At 43.7% G+C, this 22,723-nt stretch overlaps 1 protein-coding gene across 1 annotated transcript in view; it reads right to left on the bottom strand.

Annotated features, from left to right (window-relative positions):
• The window catches only part of adam12b (ADAM metallopeptidase domain 12b), a 137,656-nt gene that overhangs the window by 100,641 nt on the left and 14,292 nt on the right, over nt 1-22,723 (bottom strand). Inside the window, 2 exon segments of the mRNA XM_024008856.2 lie at nt 3,505-3,578; nt 6,424-6,545. Of these exon segments, the coding sequence (XP_023864624.1) occupies nt 3,505-3,578; nt 6,424-6,545 (196 nt within the window).

The following is a 22,723-nucleotide window of genomic DNA, read 5'->3' as shown; positions in this document are numbered from 1 at the left end:
CAGATATGTTTTATATGGGCATCAAAGGACAGAGAAGGATCAAACTTGACTCCCAGGTTGGAGATGACAGAACAGATGGATGGCTTGACTGTCAATTGTAGGGCAGATGTTTCCAGCACTGGTGACCTGCTTGAGTGTCCCAATAAGCATAGCCTCAGTCTTGCTGCTGTTCAGCTGGAAGAAGTTATCTTTCATCCATGCCCTGATGTCATCTAGGCAGCTGCCAGATTTTGCTAGGGCTGAGATGGTGTCCGGTTTGGTGTTAATATATACAGTACCTGTGGGACACCACATGTGACTGTAGACTCCTCCGATCTGGACTGTCCAATTGTGATGTAGTGATGCATTGCTTCCTATTGGAAAGGTAGGAGGAGAACCAGTTCAGAGCAGTTCCAGTGACTGCAGTGTGCTCTCTGAGACGCCGCAGGAGGATGTTGTGGTCAACGGTATCAAAACCAGCAATAAGATTGAAGAGGAGAAGGAGGAGGCTAGGTGATCTACAATCTGCAGTCATTAGTAAATCGTCTGTAACTTTCACCAGAGCTGGTTCAGTGTTGTGCATGGGCCGGAAGCAAGACTGGAAAACTGCATACAGCTGATTGGAAGACAGAAGGGATTGAATCTGATTTGCAACCACTTTCACCAGTACTTTTGATAGAAAGGAGAGGTTGTAGATGGGCCTGTCCCCATAGGAGAATCCTCTTCGGTTCCAAGTAGAACCCTCTGTGGAAAGGGTACAAAAGGTTTCTACCTGGAACAAAAGGGTTCTTCAAAGGGTTCTCCTATGGGGACAGCCGGAAACCCTTTTTAGGTTCTAGATAGCAGTGTAGTTGGATAGAATGTCCTGCTCAAGGTTGGGTATCTTCAGTAAGGGGGTGACTGAAATTATTTTGAAGAGTGATGATACCTCCCCAGTCAGCAGGGACTTGTTGATGAGGGTGGTGACAAACTGAAGCAGGCTATATGAGCAGGTTTTGAGTAGGGATGTAGGGATAGGTACAAGGGTGCAAGTGGTGCCCTTCATTTTAAAGATGATTGACTGCACGGCAGTGGATGTGAAGTTGCTGAGGGGAGGAGGAGTCTGAGTTGGGGGCTCAGGAGGTGGGGTGCAGGTAATCTTAGAGGCCATGATGTTTGTGCTGTTAGGTCCTTTACTTACGTACAAACGCACTCTTACTGAAAGCCAATAAAACCTACATACAGAATCTCTATAAACATCAGAGTACTTACTGCTTAGATCTCTGTCTACAGTGCAGCTAATTCATGGGTGAAAATAATTTCTTAGAATAACAGAACCTCCATACTGATCACTGAACGCTATTTAGTGCCTCTTAAATTCAATGTAATAAAACCGTACAGACAGAAAATATTGTGCTATTACACAGAACAAACTAAGAGAGCAAATTCTATTACTCTGTGTTGTCTCTAACTCAGATCTTCTTCCTACCACCTGATCCCACAGAGAAGGCACGAGCCACCACAGTACGACCCTGCACAGTGCACACAGTGCACACAGTGCACACACAGAGGTCACACCCCACCTGTGTCTGGGCACAGACATGTAACAGATATCAGTGTACAGATCTGAAGGAATGCAGGGAGGGGGACAGGCGGAACATACGGAAGGGAATGGAAGCTACCAGCCGAATTATCTCACAAAGCTGATGCACGGGTCATTGGGGTTAGTGGTGTGGGTGGGTTAGCAGGGTGGGATTTATTATTATTAGGAATAGGGTGGTGGAAATTTTGTCAGGGACATAGATGAATTTGGGCAGTAGAAGTGAGAGGAAAACCAGATCATTGATGTTTGTAGTGGGTGGTGCAGTAAGGTGCATGATTTCCTGTGTTTTATATATATATATACTGAACAAGAATATAAACGCAACACGTAAAGTGTTGGTTAAATGTTTCATGATCTTAAATAAAAGATCACAGAAATGTTCCACATGCACAAAAAGCTTATTTATCTTATGTTTTGGGCACAAATTTGTTTACATCCCTGTTAGTAAGCATTTCTCCTTTGCCATCCATCTGACAGGTGTGGCATATAAACAAGCTGATTAAACAGCATGATCATTACACAGGTGCAACTTGTGCTGGGGACAATAAAAGGCCACATTAAAATGTGCAGTTTTGTCACACAACACGTCACAGACGTCTCAAGTTTTGAGGGAGCATGCAATTGGCATGCTGACAGCAGGAATGTCCAACAGAGCTGTTGCCAGATAATTGAATGTTAATTTCTCTACCAACGTCATTTTAGAGAATTTGGCCAACCGGCTTCACAATCGCAGACCACGTGTAACCACGCCAACCCAGGACCTCCACATCCCGCTTCTTCATCTGCGGGATCGTCTGTCGATGAGGAGGGGGGGGGGTGTATTTCTGAGGTGTATTTCTGTCTCTATTAAAGCTCCTTTGTGGGGAAAACTCTTTCTGATTGGCTGGGACTATGCCTTCCCAGGCCCACCCATGGCTGTGGCACTGTCCACTCATGTGAAATCCATAGATTAGGGTTTATTGAATTTTTATCAATTGACTGATTTCCAGTTATGAACTGAATCTTTGAAATTGTTGCATGTTGCGTTTATATTTTTGTTCAGTATATTTCCAGACGATGAGGTTGGAATAATGACAATTATGATAATGCCCTTTTAGTGTAAGAGCTGTTTGAAAAGACCGCCTGAAATCTCAGCCTGTTTTGGTGGGATGGAGTTTTGGCCTGCCTGATGACATCACCAGGTGGTAAATCAGTTAATAGAGGAAAGAAAGAGAGTTTCAAAACTCGCTGCCAATAACAGCGATTTTCCGTTTTCCCCTCCCCAGTCATTTCACACCCAGACAGTCCTAGCAAAATTCTTGCTTGAGAAATTGTTCCTAGCTGAGAAGCATTCTAATTGAATACAATTARCCAGAAATGACTTGATATTGAGATAAAAACGATACCTGGCCCAAGTGCTTAGAAGTGCTTAGCTTGTACTGTATATATAAACTGTGTATACTGTATATTCWGTAAATCTCACAAATACACACAACTCCACAGGATTCCCAGTTCTCATGCCTGGTAAATTCCACAACCTGGAAGAGAAGAAGGTGATGAGAGAAAGGGAAAGGGGAGATATAAAAAATCCCTTCGAGTCATTCTTTATCAGCTATCCTCTTTCAACTCTTCAGAGAGACTAAACCATAAAAGAGCCTAGACATTTGTTCTGTGAAATCTTTTTTTCCCCTTCATGAAACTGTATCAGCCCTCATACTGTAGAAGCTTTAGCCATAGCTCGTACTAGAGCCATGGGCACAGCATATGCTAGCTGAAGTGCAACACATCTGATCATTGTTTACTCCATATGTAGATGCGCTTGAAACTTTCCAAATTCAAACAACCATTCATGATATAAACCAACATCCACTGTTGGTTTATATCATAGTCCTTTAAGGACTAGATGCCTGTAATGATGTAGGTCGGATGTGGGATGTGCAGCCGAAGATAGGATGATGACTTACTTGTTTTTTTGTAGTGCCAGGACCAGTTGTTCACCTTCCGCCTCCACCACCAGCCTCAGTGAGGCAGGATAACTCTAGAACACAAACACAGGACACGAAAGGTGAGGGGACGGGACACCCAGCAGGGCTTACATACTAGACAGGAAGTAGGAGGGCATGCTGGTAATGGGCTAGGAAGAGGGATTCCAGTTCCCAGATCCCTGGCATTGATGGTTGTCATGAATAGGACCCTGTTCTGCTCACTACGTGACCTGACCAGGAAAAAGATCTGGACTCTAACCAGCTGAGTTTTTGATGAGCACATATCAACGCCTCCCCATTACTAATGGTCCATCCCAGGATGACCCGGTCATAGACTCTTCTGTTAGTACAGTTCATAATTTCCAAGAGATCAACAGTAATGAAAAAAAAACGATCTAATGTTGAAGAGTAAATAAAACATTACCCCTTAGGTCTATAGCAATAATCCATGTCAGGTTTATGTTAGTCAGAAATCAACAGCAAAAACAAAAATCTGTTTTTGCAGAGCAAGCAGTGTTTTTCCTTGAGTGCAAGAACAACATTTTTGAGGATTGTCTGCATATTTCAGTGCTGACTGACACTAATTTCCCCAGAACTCCCGCCTTTTCAGCACTCATGATTTATGACCAAACTGGCCCATGGGAAAAGGCTGGGGATCTCGGTCTGTTGCACAGTTTATGAGAGGCTATCAGATACTGTGTACACACACACACACACAGCACCCACACACACACAACCACACACACACACACACACACACACACACACACACACACACACAAACTTTATTTAACTGTAGGGATGGAAAACCTCCTGCAATGAAAAATCTGTATGGATTTTTTGTCCATGTTGTCATTATAACTATTTTACTACACATGTAGAAGCAGGTACACAGACAAGCAGGTAGGCATTTTGATTGCATCTTGACTTAGTCGGTGGAAACACCGCGGATTTCACAGAGATAGACACAGATATGCAGGGACCATGGAGACAGGCAGAGATAAAGATAGACAGACAGAGAGAACATTTGTCCCAGTCAGATGATACTAAGACAGATGAGACTTGGCTCAGGGTCTGCTGGGCTCTGTTCAGGTTAGGGCTGTTTCTCTGCCAGAAACCCAGTGGGTTTGACAGTAGGTCCATGGTGGGTCCATTTGTGGTCATCACCCCACTGTCCTGACTCAGGATGACTGTGATATTGGCTTGCTACTTCTAGTGGCACCGGAAACAGCTCAATAAAAATAACAGGCGAGGGAAAAATGAGTTGGGTATCATTGCTGATAAAATAATAATAAAACTGAAGAATATTTTGGAATGGTCAACATGGCCATAACAGCTGGCTCCTGAACAATACAACTGGACATTGTTGTCAAACTCAATTGATTATGTAGTGTCATGACATTGGAATATCTCTCTAATAAAATCAAATGAACTTTCACCTAAATTCTGTCCTAACTAAATAACTAGAATCTCTTCCTAGTTCCAGACAAAGTTATAACACATTCTGATGCATTACTTTGTCAGCACTCATGACTCCTTCTCATTTCAGAGATGTTGTTGTTTTACTAATACCCTCCCCATGTCATCAAAGTAAAGCGCAAGCTCAGCATTGAGGAAGTTGAGAGAGTGTGGAGTTGAAAGACTAACATAGTATTTCCTCCAGCTAGGAAAAACCTATCCACTCAGGTATAATCTGAGGTATAACTCTTGGAAAGAAATGGCTGTTTTAAATATTCTGGGAGTACTCCTCAACACTCCCTTGTTTTCCTTGACTGGAATGGTATCATTGTGGTGCAGTGGGGGATCCTGGATTTCAAACATTAATTTCTCTCACTAAGTCCTAGTGGGCTGAACGAATTGGGTTTCTCCATCTGAAGCTACCCTATAACCACAGACTCAATTGCAGAATGTGCTCAATTTGCTCAATGACCCCATGTAATAGCAGAGATAAAATGTGCTGATTTACCTGGTTTTAATAACTGAATCGATTTCAGGCATGGGGCGGCAGATAGCCTAGTGGTTAGAGCGTTGGGCCAGTAACCGAAACATTGGTGGATCGAATCCCCGAGCTGGCAAGGTCAAATCTGTCGTTCTGCCCCTGAACAAGGCAGTTAATCCACTGTTCCTAGGTCGTCATTGTAAATAAGAATTTGTTCTTAACTGACTTGCCTAGTTAAATAAAGGTTCAAATAAAAAATATATAGAAAAAATGACACATGGTTCATAGAAAGAACCTCTATTATGTCTTACTGTGCTTACAGTTCTGGTATATCAAGGATGACAAGTGTTAGGGTGCATTTGCTAGCCATCCACAACTAAGCTCATCGGTCCAATACATTTTAGCACAATGGTTAGACGGTTTCAAATCCGGTTGCTACCTGACTTTGTTACAACACCAGACAGTCTAGTTTTCTCCTATCCCCCAAACCATTTCAAAATGTTGCTTTCGTGCACTGCTTATTTGTAGAGTATAGGAAGCTGGCAAGTTGAGGGAATAATTTCATAGTGTGTGGAGCCTCTGGGCTTAGCTCATACGAAACAAACAACAGAGGGGCCATTTAACACCGTGGGGAGTGAGCTTTCAGTAACAACCACAAAGGGGAATCAGCTGAGGATAAACAGAGATGGTGATTTATTATGGGCTCATGACTGAAACAACAGAAGAGACCAGAGGCAGTTCGGCAGGCAGGCTAACATCTATGGTTCGCTGAGTTATGAGCAGCGTATTAACATTAATCTGTCGTTCTGCCCCTGAACAAGGCAGTTAACCCAATGTTCCTAGCCCGGCATTGAAAATAAGAATTTCTTCTTAACTGACTTGCCTAGTTAAATAAAAATACAATTAAAAATTTAAAAAATTAACCAGGGCCGCTAAAAGGCCGCTTTATGAATATTTACCCTGGACGTGAGCTGGCTGAGTGGTTTGCGCTCCGGCCCTTCCAGCAGGAAAGGTACCGTGGTGTCATAGCGTTGGGGCTCAGGGACGGCACTGTGCAACACATTCTGGTTCAAGCTGTTGCCTGTTAAAAGATCAATAGCAGTGATTAGTGATATAATCAATGGAAGTGATTTGAACTGAGTGGGTATGAGTAGTGGGATACTGATGTCCATCTGGTCTCTGTTAAGTAGACACTTGACCTGAGGTGACCTGACTGAGAGAATGTATATTAATGTATAATGAGAATTACATAACCCCTTACTTCACTGGTCGTGGCGGCAGTCAACCATGAGATTATGGAGAATGACATAACATTATTATCAGACATGAAATGTTAAACAGTCTTTTGAACATGTGATTGTTTCATGAATTAGCTTCAGGCCACCTCAAGTAAAATGTGTTGCTCTATTGTTTACATGACCTTGAATTCATTAAACACTAAATGTCCCATTTATGTAAAGGTTGTAAGTCACTTGAGTGAACCAAACTGATCTACAGTGGTTAAAAAAAAAAAATCACATTAAATATAACACTATTACACGCATCATTTTTTTTAAAAACACTGTAACGTCTGCTTCCAACTCACACCCTCAAACACGTAGATCCCCTGAAAGCAGCTCACTTTCCAGCCCACTTTCTAGCTCACACTCTCAAACATCTAGATCACATGAACGCAGCTCACTCTTCAGATCCCAATCACATTAATTCTAATCACCTGTTCACACACCCGTATGTCATTATCACACACTATTTAGTTCAGTTCTTTACACCCCATCACTGTGAGGTATTGTTTGTTTTGTGACACAATTCTTTCGGAGCTCTGATTTTCCTGCGATTTACTCCTCACATTTATTATAGTATTTACCTGCCTCACTAACGATGCCTTTTGCCTGCCTGTACCTTAGCCTATCGGATTTCCTGTTATCTACCTATTGCCTGATCTTCCGGACTATGTTACTAGCCTTTTCCCTGCCTGTACTCTTGCCCTTTTGAACTCRCTGTGTATGACCTTCTGCCTGTCCCTGGACTCAACTACCTGCCTCCTCCTGTGGTCCTTTGCAATAAACACCTGCTGTGCCCTGCGCTTAAAACCAGCTCTCTGTCTCCCCTCTTGTTCATTGCAGAATACCTCACCAGAAAAAAAACGACAGATGGATTCAGCGGAGCTGCAGCTACGTCTAGCCTGACAGGAGTAACGAATCGATGAACTCTGCGACCTCCTTCGCCAGTCCATTCCTGCTTCATCGATATCAGGTACCACAGCCTCCTCTTGTACACCTCCCCCATATCCATGCCTAATAAATACGACGTCTCCCCAGGGAAATGTCAAGGAATTCTCATGCAGTGTAACCTGTACATAGACCAGCACCCCGCTGACTTCACCTCTGACATAGACAGGGTGGTCATCTCCCTACTCACAGGCAAAGCTATGGATTGGGTCACAGCCCTGTGGGTGTCACGCCCTGATCTGTTTCACCTGTTCCTGTGATTGTCTCCACCCCCTCCAGGTGTTGCTTATTTTCCCCAGTGTATTTATCCCTGTGTTTCCTGTCTTTCTGCGCCAGTTCGTCTTGTATGTTTAGTCAAGTCAACCATATTGTTTTTCTCGTACTCCTTTTACTATTCTCCTTTTTCTAGTCCACCCGGTTTTGACCCTTGCCTGTTTCTGGACTGTACCCGCCTGCCTTGACCACGAGCCTGTCTGCTACTCTGTACCTCCTGGACTCTGATCTGGTTTTGACCTTTTTGCCTGTCCACGACCATTCTTAAGCCTACCCCTTTGGATTATTAAACATTGTAAGACTCCAACCATCTGCCTCATGTGTCTGCATCTGGGTCTCGCCTTGTGTCTTGATAGTACGAACTGGCCATGACAGACCCAGCAGACTTGGACCAGCTCCGCCACGCTGTCTACTTGCAAGGAGTCACCATTAGGAGACATGGGGAGTTGGTACAGGGCCTTTTGGAAGGGCTCAGGTTCTTGACGGAACGCCACAACCATGGGTTAAAGGCTATTATGGAGCAAATCAGGGAGTTAGCTCAGAGGCTACCTGCCACCTCTGAAAAACCCCAATCACCCAGTAATTTTCCCCCCATCTATGGTGAGTTTGTACAGCCTATCCCGGCTCCCCGAGAACCCCGCTTACAACCTCCGGTGCGATATTCGGGGAATCCTGGTACCTGCCGGGGTTTTCTGACTCAGTGCTTGATTATTTTTATTTCCTTCAGACAGATCGAAGATAGCGTATATTATTACACTAATGTTGGGAAGGGCGCTCTCCTGGGCTACGGCAGTTTGGGAGCTACAATCTGCCATTTGTGGTCATCTGGAGGAAATCATAGCAGAAGTGAGAAAGGTATTTGAGTTTCTGGGAGAAAGGCGGACAGCAAACTGCTTGAAAAACTCCCATAGCGTGGCAGACTACGCGGTTGATTTTCGCACGTTGGCCACCGAGAGTGCCTGGAATCCGGAGTCTCTTTTCGATACGTTTTTGCACGGATTATCTGAGGAGGTAAAGGATGAGCTAGCTGCTCAGGAATTGCCGATGGATCTCGACTCCCTTATTGCCCTTACCATTAAAATTAATGGACGCCTAAATGAACGCAAGAGTGAGAGGAGGTCTGGTCTCGGGCACACTCGTGCACCCGCTATGGCGTATTCACCTCCAAGGGAATCCGGAAGGKAGCTCTTCCGAGAGGATTCGAAGCCACCTGAGCCCTCTCAGGAATCTACGACGTTTGAGTTGGATACTCCTGAGTCTACGCAGTTGGGAAGAGCTAGGTTATCAGTTGGGGAACGCTCACGAAGGATGAATAATAACTGTTGTCTGTACTGTGGAGGGGCAGGACATTTTATAGCTACAGTTGAAGTCGGAGGTTTACATACACTTAGGTTGGAGTCATTAAAACTCGTTTTTCAACCACTCCACAAATTTCTTGTTAACAAACTATAGTTTTGGCAAGTTGGTTAGGACACCTACTTTGCGCATGACACAAGTAATTTTTCCAACAATTGTTTACAGACAGATTATTTCACTGTATCACAATTCCAGTGGATCAGAAGATTACACACACTAAGTTGACTGTGCCTTTAAACAGCTTGGAAAATTCCAGAAAATGATGTCATGGCTTTAGAAACTTCTGATTGGCTAATTGACATAATTTGAGTCAATTGGAGGTGTACCTGTGGATGTAGTTCAAGGCCTACCTTCAAACTCAGTGCCTTTTTGCTTGACATCATGGGAAAATCCAAAGAAATCAGCCTCAGAAAAAAATGTAGACCTCCACAAGTCTGGTTCATCTTTGGGAGCAATTTCCAACAGATGAAGGTACCACGTTGATCTGTACAAACAATACCACGTAAGTATAAACACCATGGGATCCACCAGCCGTCATACCGCTCAGGAAGGAGATGTGTTCTGTCTCCTGGAGATGAACATACTTTGGTGCGAAAAGTGCAAATCAATCCCAGAACAACAGCAAAGGACCTTGTGAAGATGCTGGAGGAAACAGATACAAAAGTATCTAGGCCGCACAGCAAGGAAGAAGCCACTGCTCCAAAACTGCCATAAAAAAAGCCAGACTACGGTTTGCAACTGCACATGGGAACAAAGATTGTACTTTTTGTAGAAATGTCCTCTGGTCTGATGAAACAAAAATAGAACTGTTTGTACATAATGACCATCGTTATGTTTGAAGGAAATAGGGGGAGGCTTGCAAGCCAAAGAACACCATCCCAACCGTGAAGCACTGGGGTGGCAGCGTGTAGTGGGGGTGCTTTGTTGCAGGAGGGACTAGTGCACTTCACAAAATAGATGGCATCATGAGGTGGGAAAGTTATGTGGGTATATTGAAGCAACATCTCAAGACATCAGTCAGGACGTTAAAGCTTGGTCGCAAATGGGTCTTCCAAATGAACAATGACCCCAATCATACTTCCAAAGTTGTGGCAAAATGGCTTAAGGACAACAAAGTCAAGGTATTGGAGTGGCCATCACAAAGCCCTGACCTCAATCCTATAGAACATTTGTGGGCAGAACTGAAAAAGCGTGTGCGAGCAAGGAGGTCTACAAATCTGACTCAGTTACACCAGCTCTGTCAGGAGGAATGGGCCACAATTCACCCAACTTATTGTGGGAAGCTTGTGGAAGGCTCCCTGAAACATTTGACCCAAGTTAAACAATTTAAAGGCAATGCTGCCAAATACTAATTGAGTGTATGTAAACTCCTGACCCACTGGGAATGTGATGAAAGAAATAAAAGATTAAATAWATAATTCTCTCTACTATTATTATGACATTTCACATTCTTAAAATAAAGTGGTGATCCCAACTGACATAAGACAGGACATTTTTACTAGGATTAAATGTTAGAAATTGTGAAAAACTGAGTTTAAATGTATTTGGCTAAGGTGTATGTAAACTTCCGACTTCAACTGTACCTGCCCTATTATGAAACCCTTGTCTCTAGTGGGTACCAGTACTATGATAAGTCAGACTGGGAGTTCCCTAATTCCCATCACCTGCACACCGCTTTTTGCTCTTGTGCTGTGGGGAAACCAATCTAAGTCTCTGAGTGCTCAGTGACTCTGGGGCTGATGAAGGTTTTATGGATGCCACGATAGCATCGGAGCTTGGTATTCCCTATCTCTGTACCCATGGATGCTAGGGCACTGGACGGCCGCTCTATAGGGGAAGTCACCCATAGTACTGTGCCCATTCAATGACTAGTTTCTGGTAACCACAGTGAGACAATACAGCTCTTCCTCATTGCATCTCCCCATGTTCCGGTTATTTGGGGATTTTCCTGGCTTCAAAAGCACAATCCGATGATTGATTGGACCACAAGCTCCATCCTGGGTTGGAGCCCATTTTGCCATTCCCACTGCCTTCAAGCAGCACAGCCTTCCTCAAGACTGTGGATGTCTCTGCTATCCCCACAGAATACCATGACCTACTGGAAGTGTTCAGTAAGGTACGTGCTACACCACCTCGGGGTCGATTGTATTCTCTGTCTGGACCAGATACAAAAGCTATGGAGGAGTACATTGAGGAGTCTCTGGCCACTGGGGCCATCCGTCCGTCTGCATCTACTGCCGGTGCAGGGTTTTTCTTTGTGGAGGAGAAGGACAAGACCCTGCGTTCGTGCATTGACTACCGGGGACTTAATGACATTACTGTCAAGAATCGTTACCCCCTACCTCTCCTTGGTGTTTGAACCTCTCCAGGGGGCCACCATACTTTCCAAGTTGGACCTTCGAAATGCCTACCACCTGGTTCGGATACGCAAGGGGGATGAGTGGAAGACAGCCTTCAACACAGCCAGTGGACATTATGAGTACCAGATCATGCCATTTGGACCCGCTGTTTTCCAGGCTTTGGTCAATGATGTGCTTCAGGACATGCAAAACGGGTTTGTGTTCGTGTACCTTGATGATATCCTGTTTTTTTCCCGATCTGCACAAGAACATGTTCTTCATGTCAGACAGTCCAATGGTTTACCAATGGACCGACACCGCCCTTACTGCATTTTATACCTTGAAACGCCTCTTCACCTCTGCACCCATCCTTAGGCAGCCAGATCCTACCCTTCCTTTTGTTCTGGAGGTGGATGCATCCGAGGTCGGCYTGGGAGCGGTTCTCTCTCAGCGGATCGGGACACCTCCCAAATTACACCCATGTGGCTTCTTTTCCAAGAAAATGTCACCCGCTGAGAGGAATTATGATGTCGYGAACCAGAGTTCCTCGCCATTAAGCTGGCTATCGAAGAGTGGCGTCACTGGTTATAAGGCGACCACCGCAATTTGGAGTAATTAAGAAGTGCTAAGAGGCTCAACCCCAGACAGGCTCGCTGGGCACCCTTCTTGACCCAATTCAACATCACCTATCTGCCTGGTAAGAAAAATGTGAAGGCTGATTCCTTATCCCTTCTCTTTGACTCCCCTTCCTCTAACCCAGCTCCCGAGCCCATCCTGCCTCCGTCTTGTGTTGTGGGACCCATACAGTGGGAAATCCAATCAGCCGTCCAAGAGGCACTACGCCATGACCCAGCACCTCCCGACACCCCTGCAGGTAAGACCTACGTTCCTGCGTCCGTCAGACCCCAACTAATGCAGTGGTGCCATACCTCGCTGAGTTCTGGCCATCCCGGAATCACCCGGACCATGGAGCTACTGACAAACAAGTTCTGGTGGTCATCCCTAACAGCAGACGTCCAAGATTACATTCTTTCCTGTCCCGTCTGTGCATGGGCAAAAAGCCCTCGCCAACTGACTACCGGTAAGCTTGAACCTTTACCTACACCACACAGATCATGGTCCCACATCGACATGGATTTCCTCACAGATCTGTCGGACTCTTCGGGCTTCACGACTATTTTAGTTGTAGTGGACCGGTTCTCCAAGATGTGCCGACTCATCCCCCTTTCGCATCTACCTAATACCATGGAAATGGCCGAGTYCATGTTCCAACAGGTTTCGTCTGTATGGGATCCCGGAAGACATACTTTCGGATCAGGGACCCCAGTTCATCTCCAGGGTGTGGTGAACCTTCTGCGACCGACTGGGGGTCTCCATCAGCCTATCCTCCGGATACCATCCCCAAACCAACGGGCAGACGGAATGCCTGAATCAGGAAATAGGGAAGTACCTTCGCCAACACTGCACCCACCAACCACACGAGTGGAGTCGCTATCTAGCCTGGGCCGAATACGCACAGAACTCCCTGGTGCATTCCTCACTCCATCTCACTCCTTTTCAGTGTGTCCTCGGATACTAACCCCCCGTGTTCCCATGGGAGACAGAGCCTGGAACTGTGCCTGCCGTCGATGAGTGGTTTCGACGGAGCGAGCAGGTTTGGAAGACCGCACATCAGCACATCCATCAAGCGTCCCTCTCCCAGAAACGTTTCGCTGACCGGCGTCGCCGACCTACTCCACTCTTCCACCCTGGGCAACGTTGTGGCTCTCTACCTAGGACATCCGGCTTTGTGACCCCTGTAATAAGTTCAGTCCCCAGTTCATTGGTCACTTCATAATAACACACCGCATCAATCCTGTCACCTACTGTCTCCAGTTTCACCGCCATTACCGGATCTCCTCATCCTTCCATGTGTCCCTTCTCAAGCCTGTGAGGTACAGCCCTCTCCATCCTCCTGTGGTGTGTCGTGGAAATTCAGTACTGAGAGAGACATTTCTTTAAATAATCATCTTTATTTAATATTGATTAATTATTGCAATAATGAGACCGTCAGCCCACCAGTCTTGACTGACTGTTAGGCTGAGAGTCTAGCCTTTACAGACGATGCACAGTTTTTATATAGCTGATGCCAAGATTGAGAATGCTATTCATTGACTACAGCTCAGCGAGATGATTGTGGACTACAGGAAAAGGAGGACCGAGCACGCCCCCATTCTCATCGACAGGGCTGTAGTGGAGCAGGTTGAGAGCTTCAAGTTCCTTGGTGTCCACATCAACAACAAACTAGAATGGTCCAAACACACCAAGACAGTCGTGAAGAGGGCACGACAAAGCCTATTCCCCCTCAGGAAACTAAAAAGATTTGACATGAGTCCTGAGATCCTCAAAAGGTTCTACAGCTGCAACATCGAGAGCACCCTGACTGGTTGCATCACTGCCTGGTACGGCAATTGCTCGGCCTCTGACCGCAAGATACTACAGAGGGTAGTGCGTACGGCCCAGTACATCACTAAGCTGCCTGCCATCCAGGACCTCTACACCAGGCGGTGTCAGCGGAAGGCCCTAACAATTGTCAAAGTCCCCAGCCACCCCAGTCATAGACTGTTCTCTCTTCTACCACATGGCAAGTGGTACCGGAGTGCCAAGTCTAGGACAAAAAGGTTTCTCAACAGTTTTTACCCCCAAGCCATAAAACTCCTGAACAGGTAATCAAATGGCTACCCGGACTATTTGCATTGTGTMTCMRCCCCCCCCCCCCCCGAAACCCTCTTTTTTATGCTGCTGCTGCTCTCTGTTTATCATATATGCATAGTCACTTTATCTATACATTCATGTACATGTTTACCTCAATTGGGCTGACCAACCAGTGCTCCCGCACATTGGCTAACCGGGCTATCTGCATTGTGTCCCACCCACCACCTGCCAACCACTCTTTTACGCTACTACTACTCTCTGTTCATCATGTATGCATAGTCACTTTAACCATATCTACATGTACATACTACCTCAATCAGACTGTCTAACCGGTGTCTGTATGTAGCCTCGCTACTTTTATAGCCTCACTACTGTATATAGCCTGTCTTTTTACTGTTGTTTTATTTCTTTACCTACCCATTGTTCACCTAATACCTTTTTTTGCACTATTGGTTAGAGCCTGTAAGTAAGCCTTTCACTGTAATGTCTACACATGTTGTATTCGGCGCACGTGACAAATACTTTGATTTGATTGCTTAGTCAGTCATTTTCTAACCTTCCCATAAGCCACCTTGGTTATCTACACAGGATGGTCTTTTAATTAGTTTCCCAGATGCCAGGAAGATGAGACAATGAGGCATTGTTTAATTGCTAATTGTAATTATTTCGCCACTATGACCTATTTATTGCCTTACCTCCCTAATCTTACTACATTTGCACACACTGTATATAGATTTTTCTATTGTGTTACTGACTGTACGTTTGTTTACCCCATGTGTAACTCTGTGTTGTTTGTGTCGCACTGCATTGCTTTATCTTGGCCAGGTCGCAGTTGTAAATAAGAACTTGTTCTCAACTGGCCTACCTGGTTAAATAAAGGTGAAATAATAAAAATAAAAATAAAAAATATTCAACTCTTCCAGGCTCTCTCTATCTCGAGTCACACACACCACATCTTGTCTATAGAATGGCAGCTTTTAGGTTTTTATCACAACCATAAATCAATGTTAGTTTCAAGCTATCTCTAGTAGAACCCATGTCCTCAACACCCAGACTAGCTGCAGGGTGCAAGAGTGGAGATCATAAAACACAGCATTAGCAGGACAGAAATATCTTACTGTTTGTTAAGTAAATAATTGTTACATATCCAACAAATAAGGTGAATACATAATTTTTCCTTCACAGGCGCACCTCGGCACACCCCCTCCTTTTGACGTCAGCGGTGCACCGGCTTATTTCATCCAAGCCCTCCTTGACTCCAAGCGCATGGGTGGTCGCATCCACTACCTGGTGGATTGGGAGGGTTACGGACGCGAAGAACAGCCATGATCCTGGTTTTCCACTGTAAACATCCAGACCGCCCAGCTCCATGCCCCCTGCTCAGTTCCTCCGGCCGTCAAAAGAGCCGGCCAGTGGGAGGGGGGGGGGGGGGAGTACTGTAACTGTCTGCTTCCAACTCAGCACCCTCAAACACGTAAGATCTCCTGAAAGCACCTCACTTTCCAGCCCACTTCCAGCTGACACTCTCAACACCTAGATCACATGAACAGCTCACTCTCCAGATCCCAATCACCTGAACCTAATCATCTGTTCACACACCTGTATGTCATTAACACACACTATTTAATTCAGTTCTTTGCACCCCATCACTGTGAGGTATTGTTTGTTTTGTGACACAATTCTTTCGGAGCTCTGTTTTTCCCGTGATTTACTCCTCCCGTGTATGATAGTATTTACCTGCCTCACTAACGACACCTTTTCCTATTCCCTGCCTGTATCTTAGCCTATCGGATTTCATGTTATCTACCTATTGCCTGATCTCCCGGACTATGTTACMAGCCTTTTCCCTGCCTGTACTCTTGCCCTTTTGGACCCCCTATGTATGACCTTCTGCCTGCCCCTGGACTCAGCTACCTGCCTCCTCCTGTGGTCCTTCGCAATAAACACCTGCGGTGCCCTGCGCTTGGAACCAGCTCTGTCTCCCCTCGTGTTCATTACAAACACACCATGTGGGTTTCAGACAAAGGTAGCCCTCAGACAGCAAAGTACTATAGACGTATTGCCTTTGGAAACCAACAGTATTGCTTTTCCAAACACAGTGCAAGTTCTCACTTATTCGACTGTAAAACAGTGGTGTCCCCAAAGGGTCTCTGTTCTGCAGTAAGACCACAGACACAACATCAATAATGGATGCTTTAACACAGCTCATCAGGAACACAGCTTTAACAATATATCTCGACAGCACTGCTGCACAAACCAGCCTACTGCTGTGCAGCGCATTAAATCAATTTCTCTGTTATACGGTCAATCGATATGAAGCTCTTTTCCCCCCAATTTGTTGTTCTAGTGTAAATCTATTTTCGCATTAAAAGCAACTTATTTACCCTCCTTGTAAGGTGAATTCACCGGAGGTTATATGTAGTCAATTAAACAAGCTAGACACATACAGGAAGCTGTCAATTTGAGTATTTATATACAAGCAGACAGTGTGTATGCATGCATGTATGTATGTATGTATGTATGTATGTATGTATGTATGTATGTATGTATGTATGTATGTATGTATGTATGTATGTATGTATGTATGTATGTATGTACAGTACTTGTACAATGTACTTTATTTCTACATTGTAGAATAATAGTGAAGACATCAAAACTATGAGATAACATATGGAATCATGTAGTAACCAAAAAAGTGTTAAACAAATCAAATATATTTATATTAGAGATTCTTCAAAATAACCTTTGCCTTGATGACAGCTTTGCACAATTCATGAGGTAGTCACCTGGAATGCATTTCAATTAACAGGTGTGCCTTGTTAAAAGTTAATTTGTGGATTTTCTTTCCTTAATGCGTTTGAGCCAATCAGTTGTGTTGTGACAAGGGACTAGAGGTCGACCGATTAATCGGAATGGCCGATTAATTGGGGCCGATTTCAAGTTYTCATAACAATCGGTAATTGGCATTTTTGGACACCGATTGTGGCCGGTTACATTGCACTCCACGAGAAGACTGCGTGGAAGGCTGACTACCTGTTATGCGAGTGCAGCAAGAAGCCAAGGTAAGTTGCTAGCTAGCATTAAACTTATCTTATAAAAAACAATCAATCTTAACATAATCACTAGTTAACTACACATGGTTGATGATATTACCAGTTTATCTAGCTTGTCCTGCGTTGCATATAATCGATGCAGTGCCTGTTAATTTGTCATCGAATCACAGCTTACTTCGCCAAATGGGTGATGATTTAATAACAAGCGCATTCACGAAAAAAAGCACTGTCGTTGCACCAATGTGTACCTAACCAGAAACATCAATGCATTTCTTTAAAATCAATACACAAGTATATATTTTTAAAACCTGCATATTTAGTTAATATTGCCTGCTAACATGAATTTCTTTTAACTAGGGAAATTGTGTCACTTCTCTTGCGTTCCGTGCAAGCAGAGTCAGGGTATATGCAGCAGTTTGGGCTGCCTGGCTCGTTGCGAACTATGTGAAGACCATTTCTTCCTAACAAAGATAGTAATTAATTTGCCAGAATTGTACATAATTATGACAAAACATTGAAGGTTGTGCAATGTAACKGCAATATTTAGACTTAGGGATGCCACCCGTTAGATAAAATACGGAACGGTTCTGTATTTCACTGAAAGAATAAACTTTTWGTTTTTCGAAATGATAGTTTCCGGATTTCACCATATTAATGACCTAAGGCTCGTATTTCTGTGTGTTATTATGTTATAATTAAGTCTATGATTTGATAGAGCAGTCTGACTGAGCTGWGGTAGGTAGCAGCAGGCTCGTAAGCATTCATTCAAACAGCACTTTCGTACATTTGCCAGCAGCTCTTCGCTGTGCTTCAAGCATTGAGCTGTTTATGACTTCAAGCCTATCAACTCCCGAGATTAGACTGGTGTAACCGATYTGAAATGGCAAGCTAGTTAGCGGGGTGCGTGCTAATAGCGTAAAAATCGGTGACGTCACTCGCTCTGAGACCTTGAAGTAGTTGTTTCCCTAGTAACGATGCTTCAAGGGTGGCTGTTGTGAATGTGTCCCGGGTTCCAGCCCAGGTAGGAGCGAGGAGAGGGACGGAAGCTATACTGTTACACTCTTATACACTGGCAAAACTATAGTGCCTATAAGAATATCCAATAGTCAAAGGTATATGAAATACAAATGGTATAGAGAGAAATAGTCATATAATTCCTATAATAACTACAACCTAAAACATTCTTACCTGGGAATATTGAAGACTCATGTTAAAAGGAACCACCAGCTTTCATATGTTCTCATGTTCTGAGCAAGTAACTTAAACGTTAGCTTTTTTACATGGTACATATTGCACTTTTACTTTCTTCTTCAACACTTTGTTTTTGCATTATTGAAACCAAATTGAACATGTTTCATTATTTATTTGAGGCTAAATTGATTTATTGATGTATTATATTAAGTTAAATAAATAGTGTTCATTCAGTATTGTTGTAACTGTCATTACAAATAAATACATAAAAAAAAAAAAAAAAAAAATAAATTAATAATAATAATAAATAAATAAAAATAAATAATAAATAAAAATCGGTATTGATCAAGTATGTCGGCTTTTTTTGGTCCTCCATAATATCGGTATCGGCGTTGAAAAATCATAATCGGTCGTCCTCTCACAAGGACAGGTGGTATACAGAAGATAGCCCTATTTGGTAAAATACCAAGTCCATGTTATGGCAAGAACAGCTCAAATAAGCAAAGAGAACGACAGTCCATCATTACTTTAAGACTTGAAGGAAGTCAATCTGGAAAATGTTAAGAACTTTGTTTCTTCAAGTGCAGTCACAAAAACCATTCAAGCACTATGATGAAACTGTCTCTCATGAGGACCGGCCACAGGAAAGAGAAAACCCATTCATTAGAATAACTGCACCTCAGATTGCAGCCTTAATAAATGTTTCAGAGAGTTCAAGTAACAGACATAACCCAACATCAACTGTTCAGAGGAGACTGCGTGAATCAGGCCTTCATGGTCGAATGCTGCAAAGAAACCACTACTAAATGACACCAATAAGAAATAAGAGACTTGCTTGGGCCAAGAAACATGAGCAATGGACATAACACCGGTGGAAACCTGTCCTACGTCTGATGAGTCCAAATTTTAGATTTTTTGGTTCCAACCGCTGTGTCTTTGTGAGACGCAATGTAGGTGAACGGATTATCTCTGCATTGGTGGTTCCCACCGTGAAGCTTAGAGGAGGCGGTTGTGGTGTGGGGGTGCTTTGCTTGTGACACTGTCTGTGATTTATTTAGAATTCAGGCAGACTTAACCAGCATGGCTACCACAGCATTCTGCAGCGATACGCCATCCATCTGGTTTGCCGCTTAGTAAGACTATCATTTGTTTTTCAACAAGACAATGACCCAACACACCTCCAGCTGTGTAAGGGCTATTTGACCAAGAAGAAGAGTGATAGAGTGCTGCGTCAGATGCCCTGGCCTCCACAATCACCCGACCTCAACCCAATTGAGATGGTTTGGGATGAGTTGGACCGCAGAGTGAAGGAAAAGCAGCCAACAAGTGTTCAGCATATGTTGGGAACTCCTTCAAGACTGTTGGAAAAGCATTCCAGTAGAAGCTGGTTGAGAGAATGCCAAGAGTGTGCAAAGCTGTCATCAAGGCAAAGGGTGGCAACTTTGAAGAATCTATAGTCGTGGCCAAAAGTATTGAGAATGACACAAATATACATTTTCACAAAGTCTGCTGCCTCAGTTTGTATGATGGTAATTGCATATACTCCAGAATGTTATGAAGAGTGATCAGATCAATTGCAATTAAATGCAAAGTCCCTCTTTGCCATGCAAATGAACTGAATCCCCCAAAAACATTTCAACTGCATTTCAGCCCTGCCACAAAAGGACCAGCTGACATCATGTCAGTGATTCTCTCGTTAACACAGGGTTGTTCCACTGGATATCATAAGGTGAAGCACCAATTTGTAAGTCGCTCTGGTTAAGAGCGTCTGCTAAATGCAAGGCTGCAGTACCGTCTCCTAAAGTTGATTCAGCTGTGGGATCGGGCACCACCAGTACAGAGCTTGCTCAGGAATGGCAGCAGGCAGGGTTGAGTGCAACTGCACGCGCAGTGAGGCGAAGACTTTTGGAGGATGGCCTGGTGTCAAGAACGGCAACAAAGAAGCCACTTCTCCAGGAAAAACATCAGGTACAGACTGATATTCTGCAAGAGGTACAGGGATTGGACTGCTGAGGACTGGGGTAAAGTCATTTCTCTGATGAATCCCCTTTCCATTGTTTGGGGCATCCGGAAAAAAGCTTGTCCGGAGAAGACAAGGTGAGCGCTACCATCAGTCCTGGTTCATGCCAACAGTAAAGCATCCTGAGACCATTCATGTGTGGGGTTGCTCTCAGCCAAGGAAGGCTCACTCACAATTTTGCCTAAAAACACAGCCATGAATAAAGAATGGTACCAACACATCTCCCGAGAGCAACTTCTCCCAACCATCCAGGAACAGCTTGGTGACGAACAATGCCTTTTCCAGCATGATGGAGCACCTTGCCATAAGGCAAAAGTGATAACTAAGTGGCTCGAGGAACAAAACATCGATATTTTGAGTCCATGGCCAGGAAACTACCCAGACTTTAATCCATTGGAACTTGTGGTCAATCCTCAAGAGGCGGGTGGATCAACAAAAACCCACAATTCTGACAAACTCCAAGCATTGATTATGCAAGAATGGGCTGCCATCAGTCAGGATGTGGCCCAGAAGTTAATTGACAGCATGCCAGGGTGGATTGCAGAGGTCTTGAAAAAGAAGGGTCAACATTGCAAATATTGACTCTTTGCATCAACTTCATGTAATGTTCAATAAAAGCCTTTGACACTTATGAAATGCTTGTAATTATACTTTAGTATTCCATAGTAACATCTGACAAAAATATCTAAAGACACTGAAGCAGCAAACTTTGTGGAAATTAATATTTGTGTCATTCTCAAAACTTTTGGGTTTATGGACCTGTAAAATCTAATGTAGTAACCAAAAAAGTGTTAAACAAATCAAAATATATTGATTTGTTTAACTACTTTGGGATAGGGGGCAGTATTTTCACGTCCGGATGAAAAGTGTGCCCAGAGTAAACTGCCTGCTACTCATGCCCAGATGCTAGGATATGCTAATAGTAGATTTTYATAGAAAACACTCAGAAGTTTCTAAAACTGTTTGAATGATGTCTGTGAGTATAACAGAACTCATATCGCAGGCAAAGGCCTGAGAAAAAATCCAACCAGGAAGTGGGAAATCTGAGGTTTGTAGTTTTTCAACTCTTTGCTTATCCAATATACAGTGGAAATGGGGTCATATTGCACATTCTAAGGCATRCACTAGATGTCAACAGTCTTAAGAACCTTGTTTGAGGCTTCTACTGTGAAGTGGGGGCGAATGAGAGGGGAATGAGTCAGAGGTCTACCAYAGAGCCACGAGCTGACCATGCGCGAGTTAGAGGGTTAGCTTGCGTTCCATTGCATTTCTGAAGACAAAGGAATTCTCCGGTTGGAACATTATTGAAGATTTATGTTAAAAACATCATAAAGATTGATTCTGTACATCGTTTGACATGTTTCTACGGACATGTTTCGAAGTGAATATTTATAATGCTATTCTGACATCTGTTGACTACACAACATGGCGGATTTCTCTTTGGGTTGTGTTGGTCTCTGAGCGCTGTACTCAGATTATTGTATGGTGTGCTTTTTCCGTAAAGTTTTTGTGAAATCTGACGCAGCGGTTGCATTAAGGAGAAGTGGATCTAAAATTCCATGCATAACAGTTGTATCTTTTAGCAATGTTAATTATGAGTATTTCTGTAAATTGATGTGGCTCTCTGCAAAATCACCGGATCACCGGACGCGCCAATGTAAACTCAGATTTTTGGATATAAATATGAACTTTACCGAACAAAACATACAGTGGGGCAAAAAAGTATTTAGTCAGCCACCAATTGTGCAAGTTCTCCCACTTAAAAAGATGAGAGGCCTGTAATTTTCATCATAGGTACACTTCAACTATGACAGACAAAATGAGAAAAGAAAATCCAGAAAATCACATTGTAGGATTTTTAATGAATTTATTTGCAAATTATGGTGGAAAATAAGTATTTGGTCACCTAAAAACAAGCAAGATTTCTGGCTCTCACAGACCTGTAACTTCTTCTTTAAGAGGCTCCTCTGTCCTCCACTCGTTACCTGTATTAATGGCACCTGTTTTTTGAACTTGTATAGTATAAAAGACACCTGTCCACACCTCAAACAGTCACACTCCAAACTCCACTATGGCCAAGACCAAAGAGCTGTCAAAGGACACCA

The sequence above is a fragment of the Salvelinus sp. IW2-2015 genome, linkage group LG18 (genome assembly GCF_002910315.2).
Source record: "Salvelinus sp. IW2-2015 linkage group LG18, ASM291031v2, whole genome shotgun sequence".
In the NCBI taxonomy this organism is placed as follows: Eukaryota; Metazoa; Chordata; class Actinopteri; order Salmoniformes; family Salmonidae; genus Salvelinus; species Salvelinus sp. IW2-2015.
The sequence above is the reverse complement of the archived record's forward strand: the minus strand, read 5'-3'. Positions and strand labels throughout refer to the sequence as shown.